This window comes from Onychostruthus taczanowskii, unplaced genomic scaffold, assembly GCF_017590055.1.
Source record: "Onychostruthus taczanowskii isolate IOZ18803 unplaced genomic scaffold, ASM1759005v1 scaffold29, whole genome shotgun sequence".
NCBI classification, from domain to species: domain Eukaryota; kingdom Metazoa; phylum Chordata; class Aves; order Passeriformes; family Passeridae; genus Onychostruthus; species Onychostruthus taczanowskii.
Window position 1 is genome coordinate 2790062 of NW_024500239.1, and position 17725 is coordinate 2807786.

Here is a 17725-nt window from a genome sequence, read left to right on the forward strand (position 1 = left end):
CTCTGAAACGTACCCCACCTCTCAGGCCAAACCACCCAAATAAGTAAAAAATAATAAACATTACATCCCATACGTCCAGATCCAGAAAATACAGAATCACAGGGTGGGTCAGGCTGGAAGGCATGTCAGTGCGTCATCTAGTCCAACCTGCCTGGCACAAGACTGTGTCCAGATGGTTTTTTAGTATCTTCAATGAGGAAGACTCCACAGCCTCTGTGGACAACCTGTTCTAGTGCACGGTGTGCAACACAACTGTGCAACATGCTTTATGTTCTTTAAAAAGCCACACACACAAAAAAACCCCCAGCTTTTTAAAAGTTCCATGTCCTTGCCAATCTGGGAACACTGGAGGCCCCAAATCACGGTGCCCTCCAGGAGGGCCCGCTCGCTGCCCTGCACAGTGCACACAGCACCAGCCAGAGCCCTGTGTGCCTTCTCCACTAAAATACAGCCCAAATACAGAATTTAGTGATTACAACATGACCGAGGCCAGCAGAGAACTTTCCATGTTTTATTTTTATCTTTTCATTTATCACAGTACAATAACGTGAGTTAACCAAATAAAGAAAAAAAAAAATCTAGTGCCAACTTCCACGGTGTCAAGTGCTCCACTCCAAACCATGAGTGTCCATTAGAAGTCAAAAAGTGTTGCTCCAGGTTCACAGCGACATTACCTTCCAGAGGACTTGGTCATGGAGGATGCCACTATAATTTTGTGCTGTTTCCAGAGAGCAACTCATCCCATGGCTCCAGGCTCCACATTTCCCTGAGTCGGGTTTGGTTCTTCTCACACCAGCCCACAGGATCTGGGAGAGAAAACGGGCCAAGGGCACGTGCAATTCAATTTCCATTTTGATAAAAGACAAATCCTGCAGTACAGTTTGCCAGGATGGCAAATTCAAGGTCTGTAAACACAGCCAGAGCAACACAGCAACTGGAGGAAGACGATGGGAAAAGTGCAACTAAGGCAAAAGGGAGTAACTTCTGTCTTGACATGATCATGGCAGATTGTTGGGCTGAGGAAACCACTCAGTAGCAAAACAGGTATCACAGTACACCTGAACTACAGAATCCATGAGACTTAATCTTGATTATTTATATTTACAAACTCTGAAGAATATTTAAAATCACATCTTCCTTCCCCTTCCTCCCACAATTGCAGTCTGCTGCACTTTTGAAAAGCACAGACGCTGGCTTTTACTGAATTTAAGGCTATTTTGACAAAAAATATGTTTATGACTCTCCTCTCCAAAACTAAGTATAAAAGTCAATTCACTCTAGAATGTCTTTGATTACTCTAAATACAATCATCTGTTTTCCAAAACAAATCAGCTCATTTTTATGTTTGGAAGACAAAACAATTTATACTGCAGAAGTTGGTCTTCATACACATACTTTTGTCCTAGAGACCAAACCACATAACACTGCAAGGTAACTCTGGCTCAGGACACCTACCCTCTGCTGGATACAGATGTGATGGTGGGAGAGGCTCACCATCACTCTCTTTGCCTCAAAGTACCAGACCATCAAAAGATCTGCTATGGAACATCCTGAAGTTAATCCACCTTGCTCTGAGACAGGCTGACGATGTACTCACACAAGCACATCGAAGGAAGAAGCAATTTCTGGGAAAGACTGTTGGGAAGATGATGTCTGCCTGTATATGTTCTCACCCAAGAGAGAAAACTACACAGGGGTAGTTAACCCAACTACAGCTGGGTTAAGCAGAAATGGACGCAGTCCTAGCCATGACCACAGCTCTCCGTTCTCTCCATGGGCACAGGAGGATTCCTGCTTATTGTACGTGCAACTGTGAAAGCTCAACGCATTAGAGAACCCACATTTCGGAGGGTGAGGATCCTTTCCACCATAGGAAAGTGGTTGATTTTGCACTCCCTGAATTAGGCAAGTGTTGCTGGTGGTTTAAGAGTCAGCTGAATCTGGTCCAGAAGCAGACACAGCATAGGCAGGGCTTCACAAAAATGACTACAACTGATGCTTCCTCCTCTTAACCTTAAAGTGCTGGGGAAATGCAGCATGACAGACTAGTTAGCCTAGGGAATAATCTTCCACAGTCCTACCATACCAAATCCTAACATGATAGATAAGGTTCCTAGGAGTTTAGACTATGAAATCCTCCACAGATGCTGACAGGAGAATTTCATATGGAAAAAACAGAAGCTGGGAGTAACTGGTTAACAGCAAAACACGGCAACTCAAATCTTGGTATGGTCAACCAGCATTTTTAGAATATAAGTGACCCTCTGTAATGCACACTATCACTTCATTTATTCAATGGCATTTTTCACTAAAAAAATGTTCCTCCAATTACGAACATCAAAGACAATACTGCAATAATAACACTTCAGGTATTATTTAAACTTTATAACTTATCAGAAGTTAAGATCTTTTTACATACATTTCCTATTTTTATCTTGAAAGCGACAGCTAACCTTAAAACATATGGATAATGCCTCACTACCTAAGGGCCAATTCTAAACATTCTCAGTCTGACTAATTTGGGATGAAGAGTTTATTTCTTGCACAGAAAGAGGCTCCTTGCCAGTCCCTGTTTCGGTGGCCGCTGTGTATCTGGCTGACCTCCCAATGAGGAGCATCAGTGTAAAAGCAGCTCCTGTACATTTATGTTACCGACAGGCTGACATGCTCCACAGTCTGCTCAGAACCTCTGAGCAACCACAGCAAAGTTGGCTGCACCCACTCGAAGTTCGTGTCTCCTGCAAAAGCTGACTTCTCACCTAACAGAGAAGGTTAAGCACAGTACATATGTGACTGCAAGACTCAGCCATAACCCTCAGACAGATGGCATTGCTAAAATAAACCTGTCTCTTTGCAACATGTTATAAAAGTTCACTGATTGCCTTAACATACTGGAATAATCACTGCATTTTCCCATGAAATATAGCATCATGAATTCAGTAAATTCAGAAAAAAGTGTTAAAAAAACCTTTCAAAATAGCTCCTCAGTTATACCTTGCTTGAACTGAACCCTTGGTATTTGAGCAGCATGAATAATCTAATTTCATTTCTCAACATAAGACAGAACACAAATAATAAAAATACAAATAATCTATAAAAACCACAGTACATCAGAAATCTGTGTAAAAAACATACATCTGTATCAAGGAGCTCAGTAACAACTTAAAGCACCACTCAAAATTAAGTACCATACATGTTACAGTACATTCCATTTATTATGACAATTTAAGGCTAAAATAGGTACGACTCCCTTATAGTCAAGCTTTCTTATATTTATAAATGCATACAAACATTAAGTAGATACAAATGCGTAGGGGTTTTTTATTGCTCTGAACTGTCTACTAGAATGTTCAACTCTCCCAGATGTTGTCTCAGTTTGCCTTTTTCAATCTAGCTGTAGTCTTACAACTGCAACTTACGGCACTTGTACGATTATAGACCTTCTTTGATTTGAGCTGTAAATAAATTCAAAGATATATCAGACAAAATTGCCCACCACTGAAAACTTCATAACTTAGTTAACTAAACTATCTTATTGTCCATAAGATACACAATTCATCAAAAAGATTAGCTCAGCCATTCTTCAGGAAGGATTTCTTTTCAAAATAATAGTTCTAACCAAGCGGCAAACAAGACAACCAGCAAGAAATGATTGACTGGTGCCAGTCTAACAGACTGGGCTTTGAGGGAAAAAAAAAAGGAAGCTGGATATGTGCTCCAAAACAAAGAGCAAACTTTTCTTCTTGCTCATAGAGCAATTATGTTTCCTAATTATGTAAGGCGATGCCTCATTCTGCCAGTGCCAAATTCTTTGACTGTAGCTTGTCCATTTCTTGACCAATATTCCCTTCAATGGTATCACACTGGGCAAGAAAAACCTGAGAATAAAAAACAAACAAAAGTTATTGGATACACAATTTGGAAACACTGGAAACACACTGGGAGGTGTTTCTGAAGAACCGAAAGTGCAGTTTCTATAGTGAATTTGAAGATGTCAACTCAACAACCACTTTCCAGTTGTTTTGGCAATAGCTTATGTACACCTGTATTTACTCAGAATCCACCAGAAACGTGACACTGGATAAGGCTAATAAGGATAATAGCATGGCTGCCCAACCAATCCTGATGCTGATGTATTTTCAGTTGATCCAAAGTTCATAAACAACAACAGGAAACACAAAGGTTCAGACAAGTTAGTGCTTCATTCAGTTTGGAACATGACTTCTAAGGTCCTTTCTAAAACACATACTTCAGAGGCCAAGGCTGGGAGGGACAAACCTGCTCAGTCAAATTTAAAACAAGCAAGACCATTAAACCAAGATCTTTTCTACTTCTCAAGACTACAACGCACCATTGAACCTTCATCTTCCTCAGTAGCTGGTGTTCCTCAAAAAACAGAAGGCTCCATTCCAAAAAAAGCAATCCACAGCACCTTACGCTTTCTTAGAACCTGCCCACGAATTCTCACAAGTACAGTAACACACAGAGAGCAACTGGGAGCCAGCAGCCCCTGGTCACTTCGCTCAGCCTGTACACAGCACAACATGCCAGCACTTTAAGCCAATGAACTGTTTTAGGCCAACCCCAAGGTATGCAAGTACACTGCACTTCCTGAGAAAGATTCTCCCATTAGCTATTCATGTCTCACTTTTGTTTTTGCTATGTCTGCACCAGACTCTGACAGTCAAACCAGACATTTCATGTTATTTACATTAAGATGACAGTAAGAAAGCACTTTCCTTCTAGAGCAGCAAACTGTTGTGCCATGTGAATGTGCATCAACCATCACACTGCTTTGAATCATCTGTTTTCAACCAATCCCTTGAGCTGTCATCAACTCATGTCTGTAAGAACTTGAGTGATGAAAAAGTGAAGGTGGTAACAACTGCAGTTGCTGGCTGCTACTCTTTCATATTTATCTTCCCACCCTGGAAGATGTGTGACTGCCAGCAGCAGAAGGCAGTCAACAGCTCCCCCTTGTTTTCATGGATACTTAAGAAAAATAAGCATAACTTGCCACTGTTTTCTTGTTCTTGCTCTGGAAAAACAAACTATTTTCTGGTCTGAAACCCCTTAGAATTCTTCTGGAGTCCTCAAAGGGTTCATAACCTACAACTGCATAATGCTGTGCCTACAAAAGCACATAAATAATTCTGATCTCTGCTCAACAGAATCCATTATGCTTATACAGCAGTTCTTAAACAAAGCCCCGCTTACTTCTGCTGTAATTTCACCCAAGAGTGGAGATCCAATAGCTTCCAGAAAGTTGATAGCCATCACTCTGTTACAAATTTTGCTGCATTGGCTAGGCACATGGAATCAAGAGTGTGTTCAGAACCCCACATAACACAGCCACACTAGCAACTACCTTCATTTCCATTTGCATTACCTGAACTTATCTCAATAACTGAGTACAAAGTGCTTTGTCCCTAAAGCTGTAACTAAAACCATTTCTCCTATGAAGTACTTCTTGGTGGGCCTTTCTCTAAAATAGATGGCCATTCTAAAAAACTTGTGAAACATCAATGGGAGGTGTTTAATAAGGTAACAGCCAAAGACAAAATCATTCAACTCTATACATGAATGCAAGGTACTTCCACATTTTTAGGAGCCCATCCTGGCACTAAAGTTAACACAACAGAAATAAAAACAGTAATACAAGTAGCATTACCTTTCATTTATGTAAGTTTGAGTGAAGAGAACTGAATTCCAGTATTTACTAACAAACCTTCAGTTCGAGGTCTCTAAGAAAACAATACCTAGGAATTCACAAGTGTCATACCACAGCAAAGCAATTAAACCCTCCATCCCCAGCACAGCTACTCTGCTGTAAGATCTTAAAGACCTACTCTCCAAAGAAAGCTGGTGCATTGCAGTATAAGCTAAATTTTCCAAAGAACACCTCTGGCAAGGTCAGGAGTAGGTCAGCAGGAGTTACAGTTAACTGCATCCTTGTGCCCAGATCTCAGGCATTACTCCGATCCATCAAGATTCAGAAAAGGAGGAATGATCAATCCCGTTGTCTTTACAAGTTATCAGAATTACTTCACATCATCAGGCAGCCATAAGACAAACCATTAATATAAATAACAAACATTATCTGAAAACGGCATGACCTATGAAAATCTGTATTCTGTGTGCTATTTTATAAAGCTATTAAATACCTCTCAAAGGGAGGTCATACAAAATACCAATGTAAGAACAAACACTGAAAAAATCTAAACGGCTCATTTTCACAAACTGTTGGTATAAAAGTGCTCAGCATTTATGGATGAAAAAAAAAAGGAAGAAAACACACCAAAAACAAACCAAGAAAACTCACCTGGACCCTCTTCACTAGCCCCTTCTTTTTCAGTTTGCAGTCACTGAAATTCTCTGGCAGATTCTGCAGTAAAATAAGCAAACAAGTTGATGCAGTTTAATGTTGAAATGAACATATTAGACTTACAGCAAAAACTGGAATTATCAAAGAATCCTCTGAATAGACATCCTAAAAATGTCACACCTGCTCAGTAAGGATGATTACACAGGAAAGAATATATAAGAAAATGTTATTAAAAAGCCAGGGATGCAGTATGCTGACTGCAAAGAACCAAGCTAGCAAATCTACTATGTGTCTTCAGGGAATATACAGAAACAGACTACACACACTGGTTTTTCTGCTGTGGTGTATGTTAACTGTTCTTCAGAGCTTTTTCAGAGACTATAACATGAACAAATTTCTTGCAAATTCATTAACTCAATCACTTGCCATCACTGAATGTATCATTAGTAATGCAGCCATTCCCAGTCTAAGCTGCACATCTGATCATCTCTGCAATGTACTCACAGAAGGCAACAGATGTGAAGTGTTGCACAATGTCAGCTTTTCATTTAATTTAAACTGCATCATTTTCTGTACTCCTGCCACCCATTACATTCATGCATGTCATCCTGGCAAGTGCTACATGCTTTGTCCTTTTCGAGCTATGTGAAACTGGGGTGTTGCTGAGGAATGGTGCTCAGGTTTATGATTTTTTCTTAACAGGCAAAACACCTGTACAGATGATTATCATTATATAAAGTTTATGTGAACGTTCTTAAAAACACTGTGTTCTCACTGGTGAAGATGCATAGAAATCTTGGGAGTTTCTCATTAGTTTACCTTTTATTTTCCACCCTAACTCCAGACCAAGAACACAGGTTTCCCTAACCTAATCCGTTTCATTTCAGCCAAAATGTGAATACAGCTGGGAGGTTTAGATACATAAATTTTTGTAAAAATCAAAGTACAAACAACAAAAAAACAGTCTTCTTTTCTTTTACTGTTCAGACAAATGGATTCTACTCTCCCTGTTTGTTGCCCATGCTGCGTGCACTGGTGTGAGGCACTTCAGCTGAGCTGTGGGCTGTGTCACCTCCCTACAGGAACACTCCTTATCTCCTCAGAGGTATTTCACTGGTGTTTCCCTCTTGAGCCCTAACAGCATGGTGGCTGGAGTAGAAAGCTACAACCTAGTTTCCATTATTGAAACTTGGTAGGAAAGTAACAAAAACTGTAGTCAGCACAGAGGCTAAGGGGGGGATGAAGTGGAGGATGGAAAAGGATGGAAAGTTGCCAACCCAGATAAAACAATATGGAAAATTATACTGAGAAAATGCAGTTGCTGCTTCCCGGATGGAATGAGGTCAGCATGCCCAACTTCCCACAAATAAACACTAAGGGGGCCTAAAGAGAGGGTGGACTGGAGACACCCTGGCCAGGGTCTGTCCAAATCCTGCAAGAGGGGGAACATGGTGATACCTTGTAGCTGATAAACCAAGTAACAGCTGTCAGCCAAGGAAGGAAAAAGATTTCCTGCTGTTGAACCAGCAACTGTGGCAAAATCACAGATGCCCACCTCCCTTCCAAAGTTTACCTTGGATGCAATACTGATGTATGGCTCCAGCCTCAAAGGTCACCTCAGATGTAATACTGACATTACCCATCCCCAAAGTACAACCACCCCCCACTGAGCATGATGCATGACCAGAGTCTCTCTAGCTCCACCTAAACATAAAAATAGTATAAGAGTAAGTTTAAAATGGCATAAATATAGAGAAGACTCCATTATTGGGAATTAGAGCTTTAATTATTGGTTATTATATTGCTTTAAGTACATTTTTGCAGCCAGATACTACCACCAGCAATACTGTCAAGAGTTTTCTATTGTATTAATAAAGGAGGTTTATTCCATAAACTGGTAAAGTGAGTCCTTCAAGGGCACTTAGAATCACTGGCAGCAGGTAACATATTTGACTGTGGATACCCAGGAAGGGGTCCCTCTTATGCTGTTGTGTCCTGAATTTGTCCCTGAATCTTGCCTGGAGCACCAACAGACCAATTAAAGGTGTGGAGGTCCAAGAGGGGCCTCTCTGTTTGCATGGGACCCCAAGCAGCTCAGCTGAACCACCCTCACATCAGGTGGGCTCCTCAGGGAAGGGTAAACAGAAAGGGCTGGAGAAAATCTCCCCTTTCATGTGACAATGCTCCTTGAGCTTTAATAATACCTTTCTCTGAAGATCTGATTCCATGTTTACAACTCATGCTAAGAGACTAAAGAATTACAGTGAGAAATTCTTGTCACATTTTTATTGATTCAGATAAATTCAAAAAGTTTAGTAATAGAATCTCATCTTATTGTAAGTGGAAAAACTTCCCAGACATCTGGGAAATGTTTGTTACAGGAACAGTGATGGGGTTTTTTCAGAATACTTCTTTCTTTTAATCCTTGAAATGTTAATTTCATATGGATTTATCCAATGACAAGTATAGCAGAGAAAAAGAGACAGTTAAATTTCATCAGAACAGCTTGTTAATTTAAGTAAGTTCTACAGAGGAACTGTAATTTCAGAAAATCTTCAGGAAAGGAGGATGGACCACTAGAGCATAACTATGAGTCAGTAGCACTATCAATGTCCTCAATACAGATAGATGCAATTTGACAGATTTGTTCTGAATTTACGTTAACAAAATCAGTGACTGGTATTTCATAAGAGAAAGCTTTTTTCAATTCTTAGAACAATCCGTTCTCTGCAATATTGTCTTTCTAGATTAAAAAATCTGCCATTTAATAGGGGACCATCTTGAGGACAAAGTGAGTGCTGATACTGCAATATTGGTGAAAACATTCCTTAAATCAGAGCTGGTTGACAGGTACATACTGTCATGCCTGTGGATTCAAATCTTCCTACTGATCTCAGAAAAACTTTGCTTTTTCTTGAAAAAGCCTTTCAGCTATTTAAAAATTGATCCAGATGACCAAGTAAAGCATTTCCCATATTCTTCTCACTGAGGTTTGTAATAAATAGTGTGTTTTGACTTCTATTCCTGGATCAATTGTTTTAACTGATGAAATAAATAGCACATCTGTGAATGCACACACACAAATCTTCAAGCATTGAACAAGATTCGACTGCATTCTTCCTGAAGAAAACTTCTAAGATCTGTGGCTTATGGCAATATCTGACTGTGTCAGTGAAATCAAAATCTTTTAAGATGCAGTGAAAGCAGTAGCTGTTTAAACACATTTATGTTACAATGCTTAAGGTACAGATGCTCTACCCAAAAACATCCCTTCATGACTTTTCTTTCACACCTCTGGCAGTGGCAACACCGTTATTTTTTTCTCTCACACCCCACTGCTGTAGGATTATAAACTTACTTCTCCACCTTCCAAACCCCATCTTTTAAATTCACAATTGTTGAATGCATGGTGTCTAGTAAAAGTATTTCATTCCAAACTCAGATCCTCTAATTAATGAGCTTGTCTGCTACCAGTAAGAGAGTGAGACTCCTAGAATAGAAAGAAAACAATATGCAGACTTCCTCACCCTTATCTCTCTGTAACCAACCAAATCTCATTTTGCATCAAGCTGTATAGTCTTGAGTGATCCAAATAACACACAGCAGCTGAGACACCTTAATGAGTTGTGACAATTCTGCCAAAGAAAAAAGCTGGAATATTTATAGTGTGAGCTTGCTGGCATGTTTGACTTCTACAATGCATCATCCATTCTTCTCAGTCAGTCACATTTTTTCCCTCTGAATTTTTTAACAGGCTGTTGACTCAATCAACAGCACCTCTACATGTTCAATAGCATTTAAAAGATGTGTGAGAAGTAGCTTTTTACTTGGCTGCTGAAAAGAATGCTAATTAATTGTATAAACCAATTCTACAATAAGATAAAATACTTTACTGCTTTGCATTTCTATTTGCCATTTTTTACTCCAGTGGAACTCATTTATTGCTCATACACATCCCTCACTACCAGTCTGTACCGATCCCTCCATACAGTGCACAGCCACAGTGCAGCTGAGTGCTGCTCCCTCAGTAAGCTGGTGGCCTGTTCATCTGACCTGGTGTGATACCAGCACTCTGAACTCACACATTTTATGTAAAGATTCCACCCACCTACATGTATTTCATCTGCAAGATTGCACATTAGTCCAGTTTTCATGACAAATCTCACAGCCAGCTTTGTATATTAAAAGAAACAAGTATGTGCAATGTAACTGCAATCACCAGCAATCCAAACCTTTACTTAAAAAAAACCAAACAAACAAACAATCAAACTTTTCAATGTCATAGGCTCTTATTCAATAAAGTAACAAACAATTACTACAGATTTTGGATTAAATTAATTGTAATTAGTCTTAGCTCTGGCTGCTCCACTTTCTCAAGAAACAAAATACAGGTATTCCATTACTTCCCGAATCTAAACACGAAGTCACTGATTATAAGTCTTCTAAAACATTGTACTAGACCTAAAATCCCTTGTCCAGTACTACTGAGAGTATTCTGGATAAGGAGATACAGGACAGCATGCTTTCTGTTTCAACCATGCAAAAAGCAACAGAATTAGAAGTAAACTTGGGAAATTGAGTTTGCATTATTCAGAAAGCAGTGAAACAATTTTAAAAGGCAGCCTGCTGGATTCCAGAACTGCACCCAAAATACATGTAGTGAGTTTTTTTTCCAAAAAAGTTTTGGTATCAAAACTTGAAGGGGTCAACCCCATCCAATTGAGACAGTATTACCTTACTGATATTTTCATGACAACACGTAGCAAATCTGCCACTTCAAGCAGGAAATCAGTTATATGCAGTCTTTATGTCTAACAGCATTCAGTAACTGTCAGCACAATATTCTCCTTTACATGAGGCACAAAAGGAAACAGAAATTTTAAGACTTCAAAATACTTAGAATACACAAATTTAAAAAAAAAAGTATTTAGAATTGTTGGCGATAACAAGCAGCAAAGACAATGTTATCATCATAGGCTCACAAAACAAGAGCAGGAAATTAGTTAATAAGCTTCCCACCATTCCCAGGAACACATCCATATTACATAGCATTTGATGATGGCCTGTTCAAATTATAACTCTGATTTAGTCCACTGCTGAACTTTCACAAAGAGTCCATCAAATTAAATGACACTGGTTCACCAGTTATAGGTATTTGCATGGCATATTTCTGGAAAAAAAATCCAATAAAAGGTCACTGTACCAAGGAGGGGACCTAAAGACACGACTACCACAGAAAAGCAGCATTTTTCCTTCAGAGCAGGCTATTATGTTGCTTGATATGCAACATAATTATATAATTACAGAGGCTTACAGAGAACGACCAGCAGACAGAGAAACACAGTAAGGAAATACCCTGGTTGGGGCAATTTTCTATTTATCTCTGTACAAGACTCTTATTCTCATCTACTATTCTAATCTCAGCTACTGCATGATACAGGAAGATGTATATCATACTCTGAAAATGTAATGTAAGGTTATAATGCACTAATGACTGTGAAGCACTTGCATAGCCAAAAATAGATTTCTTAGTACATTAAAATACCAAATAATTTTCTGTTGGGATTTGACCCTCTTCTGTGGTTAGTTACTTACAATGGCATCAATTTGTTCAAGGGTCTTCATGAACTGCTCTGCAGTTCCTTTTACCCTCTTGTCCAGCTGTTTTAGTGCTTCTGCTTGGAGATCCTTTGCTAAAAATCCCTGAAGAAGAAAAAACAAAATTATTCTATACTCTACACAATACTCACCTTAGAAAATCTGTCAATCCACAACAGCAGAAAACATCTTTGACTTTTTCTGTATTTTCAAGCATGATAGGGACTCCAATCTTAATCTGTATTCTTCTGGATTTTATCAATTCTTGACATGGTAAATGTAAGATCCATCAGGTTTACTAAAATGATAAATATGTAATAGACCTTCTTCTTTGGACTTTGAGAGAACTCTACGTTTTTCCAGATATAAAGAATGTAAGTTATCCCATATGAAACAATATACACCTTTTTCCAAACATTGCCATGTCTCTATTTTGCAAACTCATAAGTGGCATTTGGAATTCACTAAGAATTATTACTGACTCTTGGACATTTAGGAGGGGCAGCTATTACTGACTACTCAAAACCTCCAAATTGTTTTGTTTGGGTTTTTTTACATAGAAATACCTACAAAACTGCTTTGCAAAGATATGAAGTGATACAAAACTGGCATACCTTCTGGATGCTTGTGAACTCTTTATTAACTTCCTCTAATTTATTAGCTATTTGCTCCACTGACTTCTCCAAATCTTTTAACTTCTTTAATTCAGCCTCTTCTTCTGGACTATTCTGTGTATTCAAAAGTACAACATTCACAACTAAGGAACAAATAAAGATACAATGCAGCTAAAAAGCAGCAGTGCTGATACAGACATAAAGGCTTCTGAGGGTTTAGAATACACACTACACTGTGGCTATTCTTTCCATATTTCAGTAACTACCAAATCAGCTTCTTCCAAAGCTTAATTACAAATATACTTACATCAGCAACGCATATAAACACATTTAATGAGATTAATGCGAAGGAAAAAGGAAAAGAGCATTTTTTTTTCTTTTTGTCAACTTATCATTTCTAAAGTATAGGTAATATTTACATCATAAGATTATTACCTCATCCTCAAGCTGCAAACCAGCCACAAATCATTTCACCAGAAATAACCTAGATGATCAAGACCCAGTAGTAACAGTTGGAAAAGTATTTTTTAAACCAGAAAAATAAGATGAGCAGATAATGTCATCAGTGCACAGAAAGTTCATGAACACTGACCACACATTAGGCAGAGTCCTGTCAATAATGTAAGGCAGAAGCCAGTCAATAATGTAATTTCAGAAAAGTACACACTGCAGGTATTTGCAGTGTAACATGAGACTGAACTCAACTCTGTGGATAGGTATACAAAATTAGGTTAATGCTCCATCTTGTTTCTGTGTTCAGCAGCTGACTTAGTGACAAAAATGTTGATAGTTTAAGGGGAAAAAAGGTCCAAAGCAATGCTTACCCTTTTCCCAATCAACATGACTTTGCAACCATTTTTAACACCAAGTGCTGATAATGGTTGTTCCAATTCTTTCAATGACTTTCCTAAACGAAGAACGAGAGAGGAAAAAAACAGTTTAAGTACAGTTAGTGGCATAAGAATTTCTTTTTGAAGACATTCAAAACATGGACACCTGATGAAAGCTCATCATCTATAAGAAACATAGCAGTTTTATAAGTTACCTTTGTATATCAGTTTCTGAAAAGGAACTGGAACTCCAGTGACTTGTTCAATAAGTACAGCCATGTCTTGTAGTGTAGGTTCACCATCTTCTCGTTGAGAAGCAACCTGAATACTGTGCTTTTCATTACCTAGTAGAAAAACAGATTAACAGTAATATTATTGTAACCTAGAAAATATTACAGAGATAATCCATCTCTAACATTTATTACCATTAATGCAGAAAGTTCTGAAATGACAGGCTCTTATGCAGAATCAGAATTTTCAATCAAATTATTCTACCTTCCTTCCTTCCTCCTGAAGTGACTGAACTCAGATGAAAATTTTGGTTTACATTGGAATAACCTGAAGAGTTTGACTGGGCGTATTTTACTGGCGTAATTTAGCTCCTGCTAGATATTATTCCCTATCTCTTTTTAAGAGTACAGATGGTGTCCAGACATCCCACAAGCTAAAGCATGAAAGCCCACACCTTCCTGATGTATTCCATTTCGTACTTGTAGGAACTTCTAATAACATGAGTCTTTGGTATCTGAGACAATTTGCTCCCTTCTTCTCAAACATGAAAAACAAGCAATCATTGTCTACCCTGTTTCACCTCCACCACCACCAAGAGAGAATTCTCAGAGTACAAAAACTATTTCTCCCCATACAGTACTGATAAGCAGACATAACCACTTGGAGAAGTCCCAGCTTATCTGTCACCTTCCACTTCCTATTCAACTCCCTAAGATTACTTGCATGCTAACAGGAGGTAGTTCTTAGGGGAAAAAAGAAGTATGCCTATTAATCTCTGCTTTGCAACAGACCCTTTCTACAACCCTCTGCTCCCACACACAAAAAGTCTGTCAATCTGAGAGCACCCACAGGAATCAAGCACCTCTGGCTGCAAGGGAAATCAAAACAGGCATTTTTCACTCTGCAGGAAGAGAGAACGTAACACATACAACAGAAGAAAAACTATTCTCATACCTCTAATTTAAAGTGCACGTATCTTTTACAAAGGAGAGTGCTAGAAAAATTTATTTTAAAATGCTCAGCCTCTCACAGTCACATGACAAATGACACTGTAGCCTCAAATATTTTAAAGCTCTAACAAAATTTGTTATTCCAAGACAATTTTAAGCTTAAGATCACATTATGTCCCTCTCACTCAAGTATTTTCCATGAACAGCCCTTCTTACCAGTTTGTTTTGGAGGAAAAAAAACAAAACACAAAACACAACCTCAATATAATTCAAAAGGTCATTTTGCTATATACAACTGCTTAGTATAAGGGCTCTGCCCATGAGCAATTGAGAGAAAAAAACCAAACAAACACTAACTGCGGATGAAGTTTGTGTAACAATAGAACCAGTTTAATTACAAATTATGAGCACCACTTTGGACAGACTGTAAACAAATTTTACTGTAAATTCACAGCAGAGTGAAATCACAATAAAAAACCAACTCATGGGTTGCTCCAGGTGCCAGAGCTGAGATTCCCCTGCAGCCCACAATGAAGACCATGGTGAAGCAGCCGTGCTCCTGCAACCCATGGAGGATCCCACACTAGAGCACGTGGATGCCTGAGAGGAGGCTGGGACCCTGGGAAGCCTGTGCTGGAGCAGGCTCCTGGCAGGGATCTGCAGACCCATGGAAGAAGGAGCCCACACTGGAGCAGGTTTGCTAGCAGGACTGTCACCCTGTGGGGGATGCACACTGGAGCAGTCTGTTCCTGAAGCACTGCAGTCCTTAAGAGGAACCCAAGCCGAAGCAGGGGAAGAGTGTGAGGAGCCCTTCCCCTGAGGAGGAAGGAGCAGCAGAGACAAAGTGTGATGAATTGACCAGAGCCCACATTCCTCTGCACTGTTCAGGCAGGAGGAATTAGAGTATTCAGGAGGAACGTTATGCCCAGGGGAAAAGTCATTTTTTTCTCTTTTAGTTCTCATTGTTCTACACTGATTTGAATGTTAATAAACTATAAGTCCCCAGCTTAAGTCTGTTTTGCCCATGACCTGGTGAGTGCTCTCTCCCTGCCCTTCTCACAAGCTTTTGTTGTATTTTCTGTCCCCTGCCCAGCTGAGGAGGGGAGTGACAGAGTGGCTTTGGTGGGCACCTGATGTCCAGCCAGGGTCCGCCCACCACACTTGCAGACTGTCAAGTCACACATGTGGGTCTACTGTCGTTCTGTTTCTCAGCCCTAATTTCCATCCTTCCCACTTTCACTCATGCACACAAAACTTTACTAAAAATGTTCTGTGCAATGTGGTCAAGCCACATCTGACAGCTGCAGGTGTAAATCACACAGGTGAAGCCAAAGCTGAACAAAGGCTTCTATTTGCTGTCTGTTAATGACACAGTCTTTATCAGGTAAGAAAACAACTGGAAAGACAAAAACATTCTCAGACAAGCAGGCTGTTGCCAAACAGCAAGACATTGTAATTATAAATATGTCAAATCATTAAACTGCTGACATCTTTGCAACATGAAAACCCCTCAGATCAAATGGAACTCTCTAAAGGCATCAGGGAGCACATGAATCATGATGACTCAAACAAATTATTCCACAAAATTCCTCACCAAAGACTCTTAAATAAAACTACCAGGTGATAAAGGAGAAATTTTAACAAAACAATTTGAAACACAATTTGAAAACATGAATGAGCAATCAGAAATAAACAATATGCTTTAGAGATGGAAACAACATTACCAACATAGGGCAAAAGAACCAAAGGCAGAACTTATTATTCAATTTTTTAAAAAAAAATACAATAAAAAATTACTACATTTTGCTAACAAAGCTCAGCAGAACATCTTGCTGATTTAATACCTTACTATCTTCTTAATTCTTCTACTGTCTCACTTATATCCATTTCAAAATTTAACCACAGTGTTTCCCATCTCATTTTTAAGAACTGCAGAGCCCAAGCTATTCTCACCCCTTTACAGTAAGGATTTATATTTGTTTATAGCTACAAGCCTATCTTCCCCTCCACCTTCTTCTTGCTCCTCTAGTTTTTCTTTTTGAGGGAGAAAAAAGCCCAACTCAGCTGGCCTTTGAGTGACCCATTCCATCAGGTTGACACCCACTGTCCCACCAAAGAAACCGCTCTCTGTTGCAGCCTTGCAGCTCACTAGCTGCCAACACCTAAGCCTCTTCAACAAACCAGAAGAAAGCCTATCGGGTAGCATCTGCTGTTAACATACAGTGCTGACTTCAGCAATATATTTCATCTAAATCAAAATTACCCAAAGAACAGAATCACAGAATGGATCAGCTTGAAGGGACCACAGTGGGTCATCTGGTCCAACTTCCCAGCCCAAGCAGGGTCATCCTAGAGCACATGGCACAGGATTGTGTCTGGACAGTTCTTGAGCATCTCCAACGAGGGAGGCTGCACAACCTTTCTGGGCAAGTTGTACCAAGGCACAGTCACTCCCACAATAAAGAAGTTCTTCCTCCTATTCAGGTGGAACTTCCCATGCATCATTTTCTGCCCACTGCCTCTTATGCTATTGCTGAGCATCACTGAGAAGAGCCTAGCTCCATCTTCTTGGCATCCCCCATTCAGATATTCATTCACATCAATGAGGTCCCCTCTGTCATCTCTCCTCGAGGCTGAACAGGCCCAGCTCCCTGACCTCTTCCTTTTAAAGAGATGCTCCAGTCCCCCCAAGGTCCTCGTCGCGCCCACAGGACCTGCTCTGCGCTCCGTGGCCAAGGCCGCCGTGTCACCTGCTCCCACTACCACCCCTGCAGCACACCTACGCCCGAGATCCGGCTGCAGGAGACCCTGGCAAACCGCGGGCAGTACGGAGCGAAGCCTCACGGCAGGCGGGCACAGGACGGGGAAGGGCCGGGAGCGGCCCCCGCTGAGCCCCCCGCCCGCTGCCCCTGCCGCGGGCGCTTACTGTAGGTGACGGTGACGGTCACCGGGGCTCCGGGCGCCGCCATCTCGCCCCGCCACAGGAACCGTCGGCGGCGCTGCCGGGGCGCGCCCGGAGCGCGTCACTTCCGCAGCAGGAAAACGGGAATGCCGCTTTCCCGGGCCGCGCTCACCGCGCACCGCCGAGCGGCTCCCGGCGGCAACGGGACCGGCTCTTCCCCGTCCCAAAGCAGGCTCTGCCTCTGGCGAACCCTGTGCAGCCGATAACCTGCCCCG

General features: G+C 40.4%; 1 protein-coding gene across 1 annotated transcript; it reads right to left on the minus strand.

Moving 5' to 3' along the window:
- Nucleotides 1-492: 492 nt before the first annotated feature.
- BAG1 (BAG cochaperone 1) lies at nucleotides 493-17691 on the minus strand. Its single transcript, XM_041408074.1, has 7 exons — nucleotides 17475-17691; nucleotides 13583-13711; nucleotides 13362-13444; nucleotides 12538-12651; nucleotides 11921-12028; nucleotides 6323-6385; nucleotides 493-3878 (listed from the first exon to the last, which is right to left on the minus strand). The coding sequence occupies exons 1-7, from the start codon at nucleotides 17515-17517 to the stop codon at nucleotides 3789-3791; spliced, it is 630 nt and encodes a 209-aa protein (XP_041264008.1). The 5' UTR covers nucleotides 17518-17691; the 3' UTR covers nucleotides 493-3788.
- Between the last annotated feature and the right edge of the window lie 34 nt (nucleotides 17692-17725).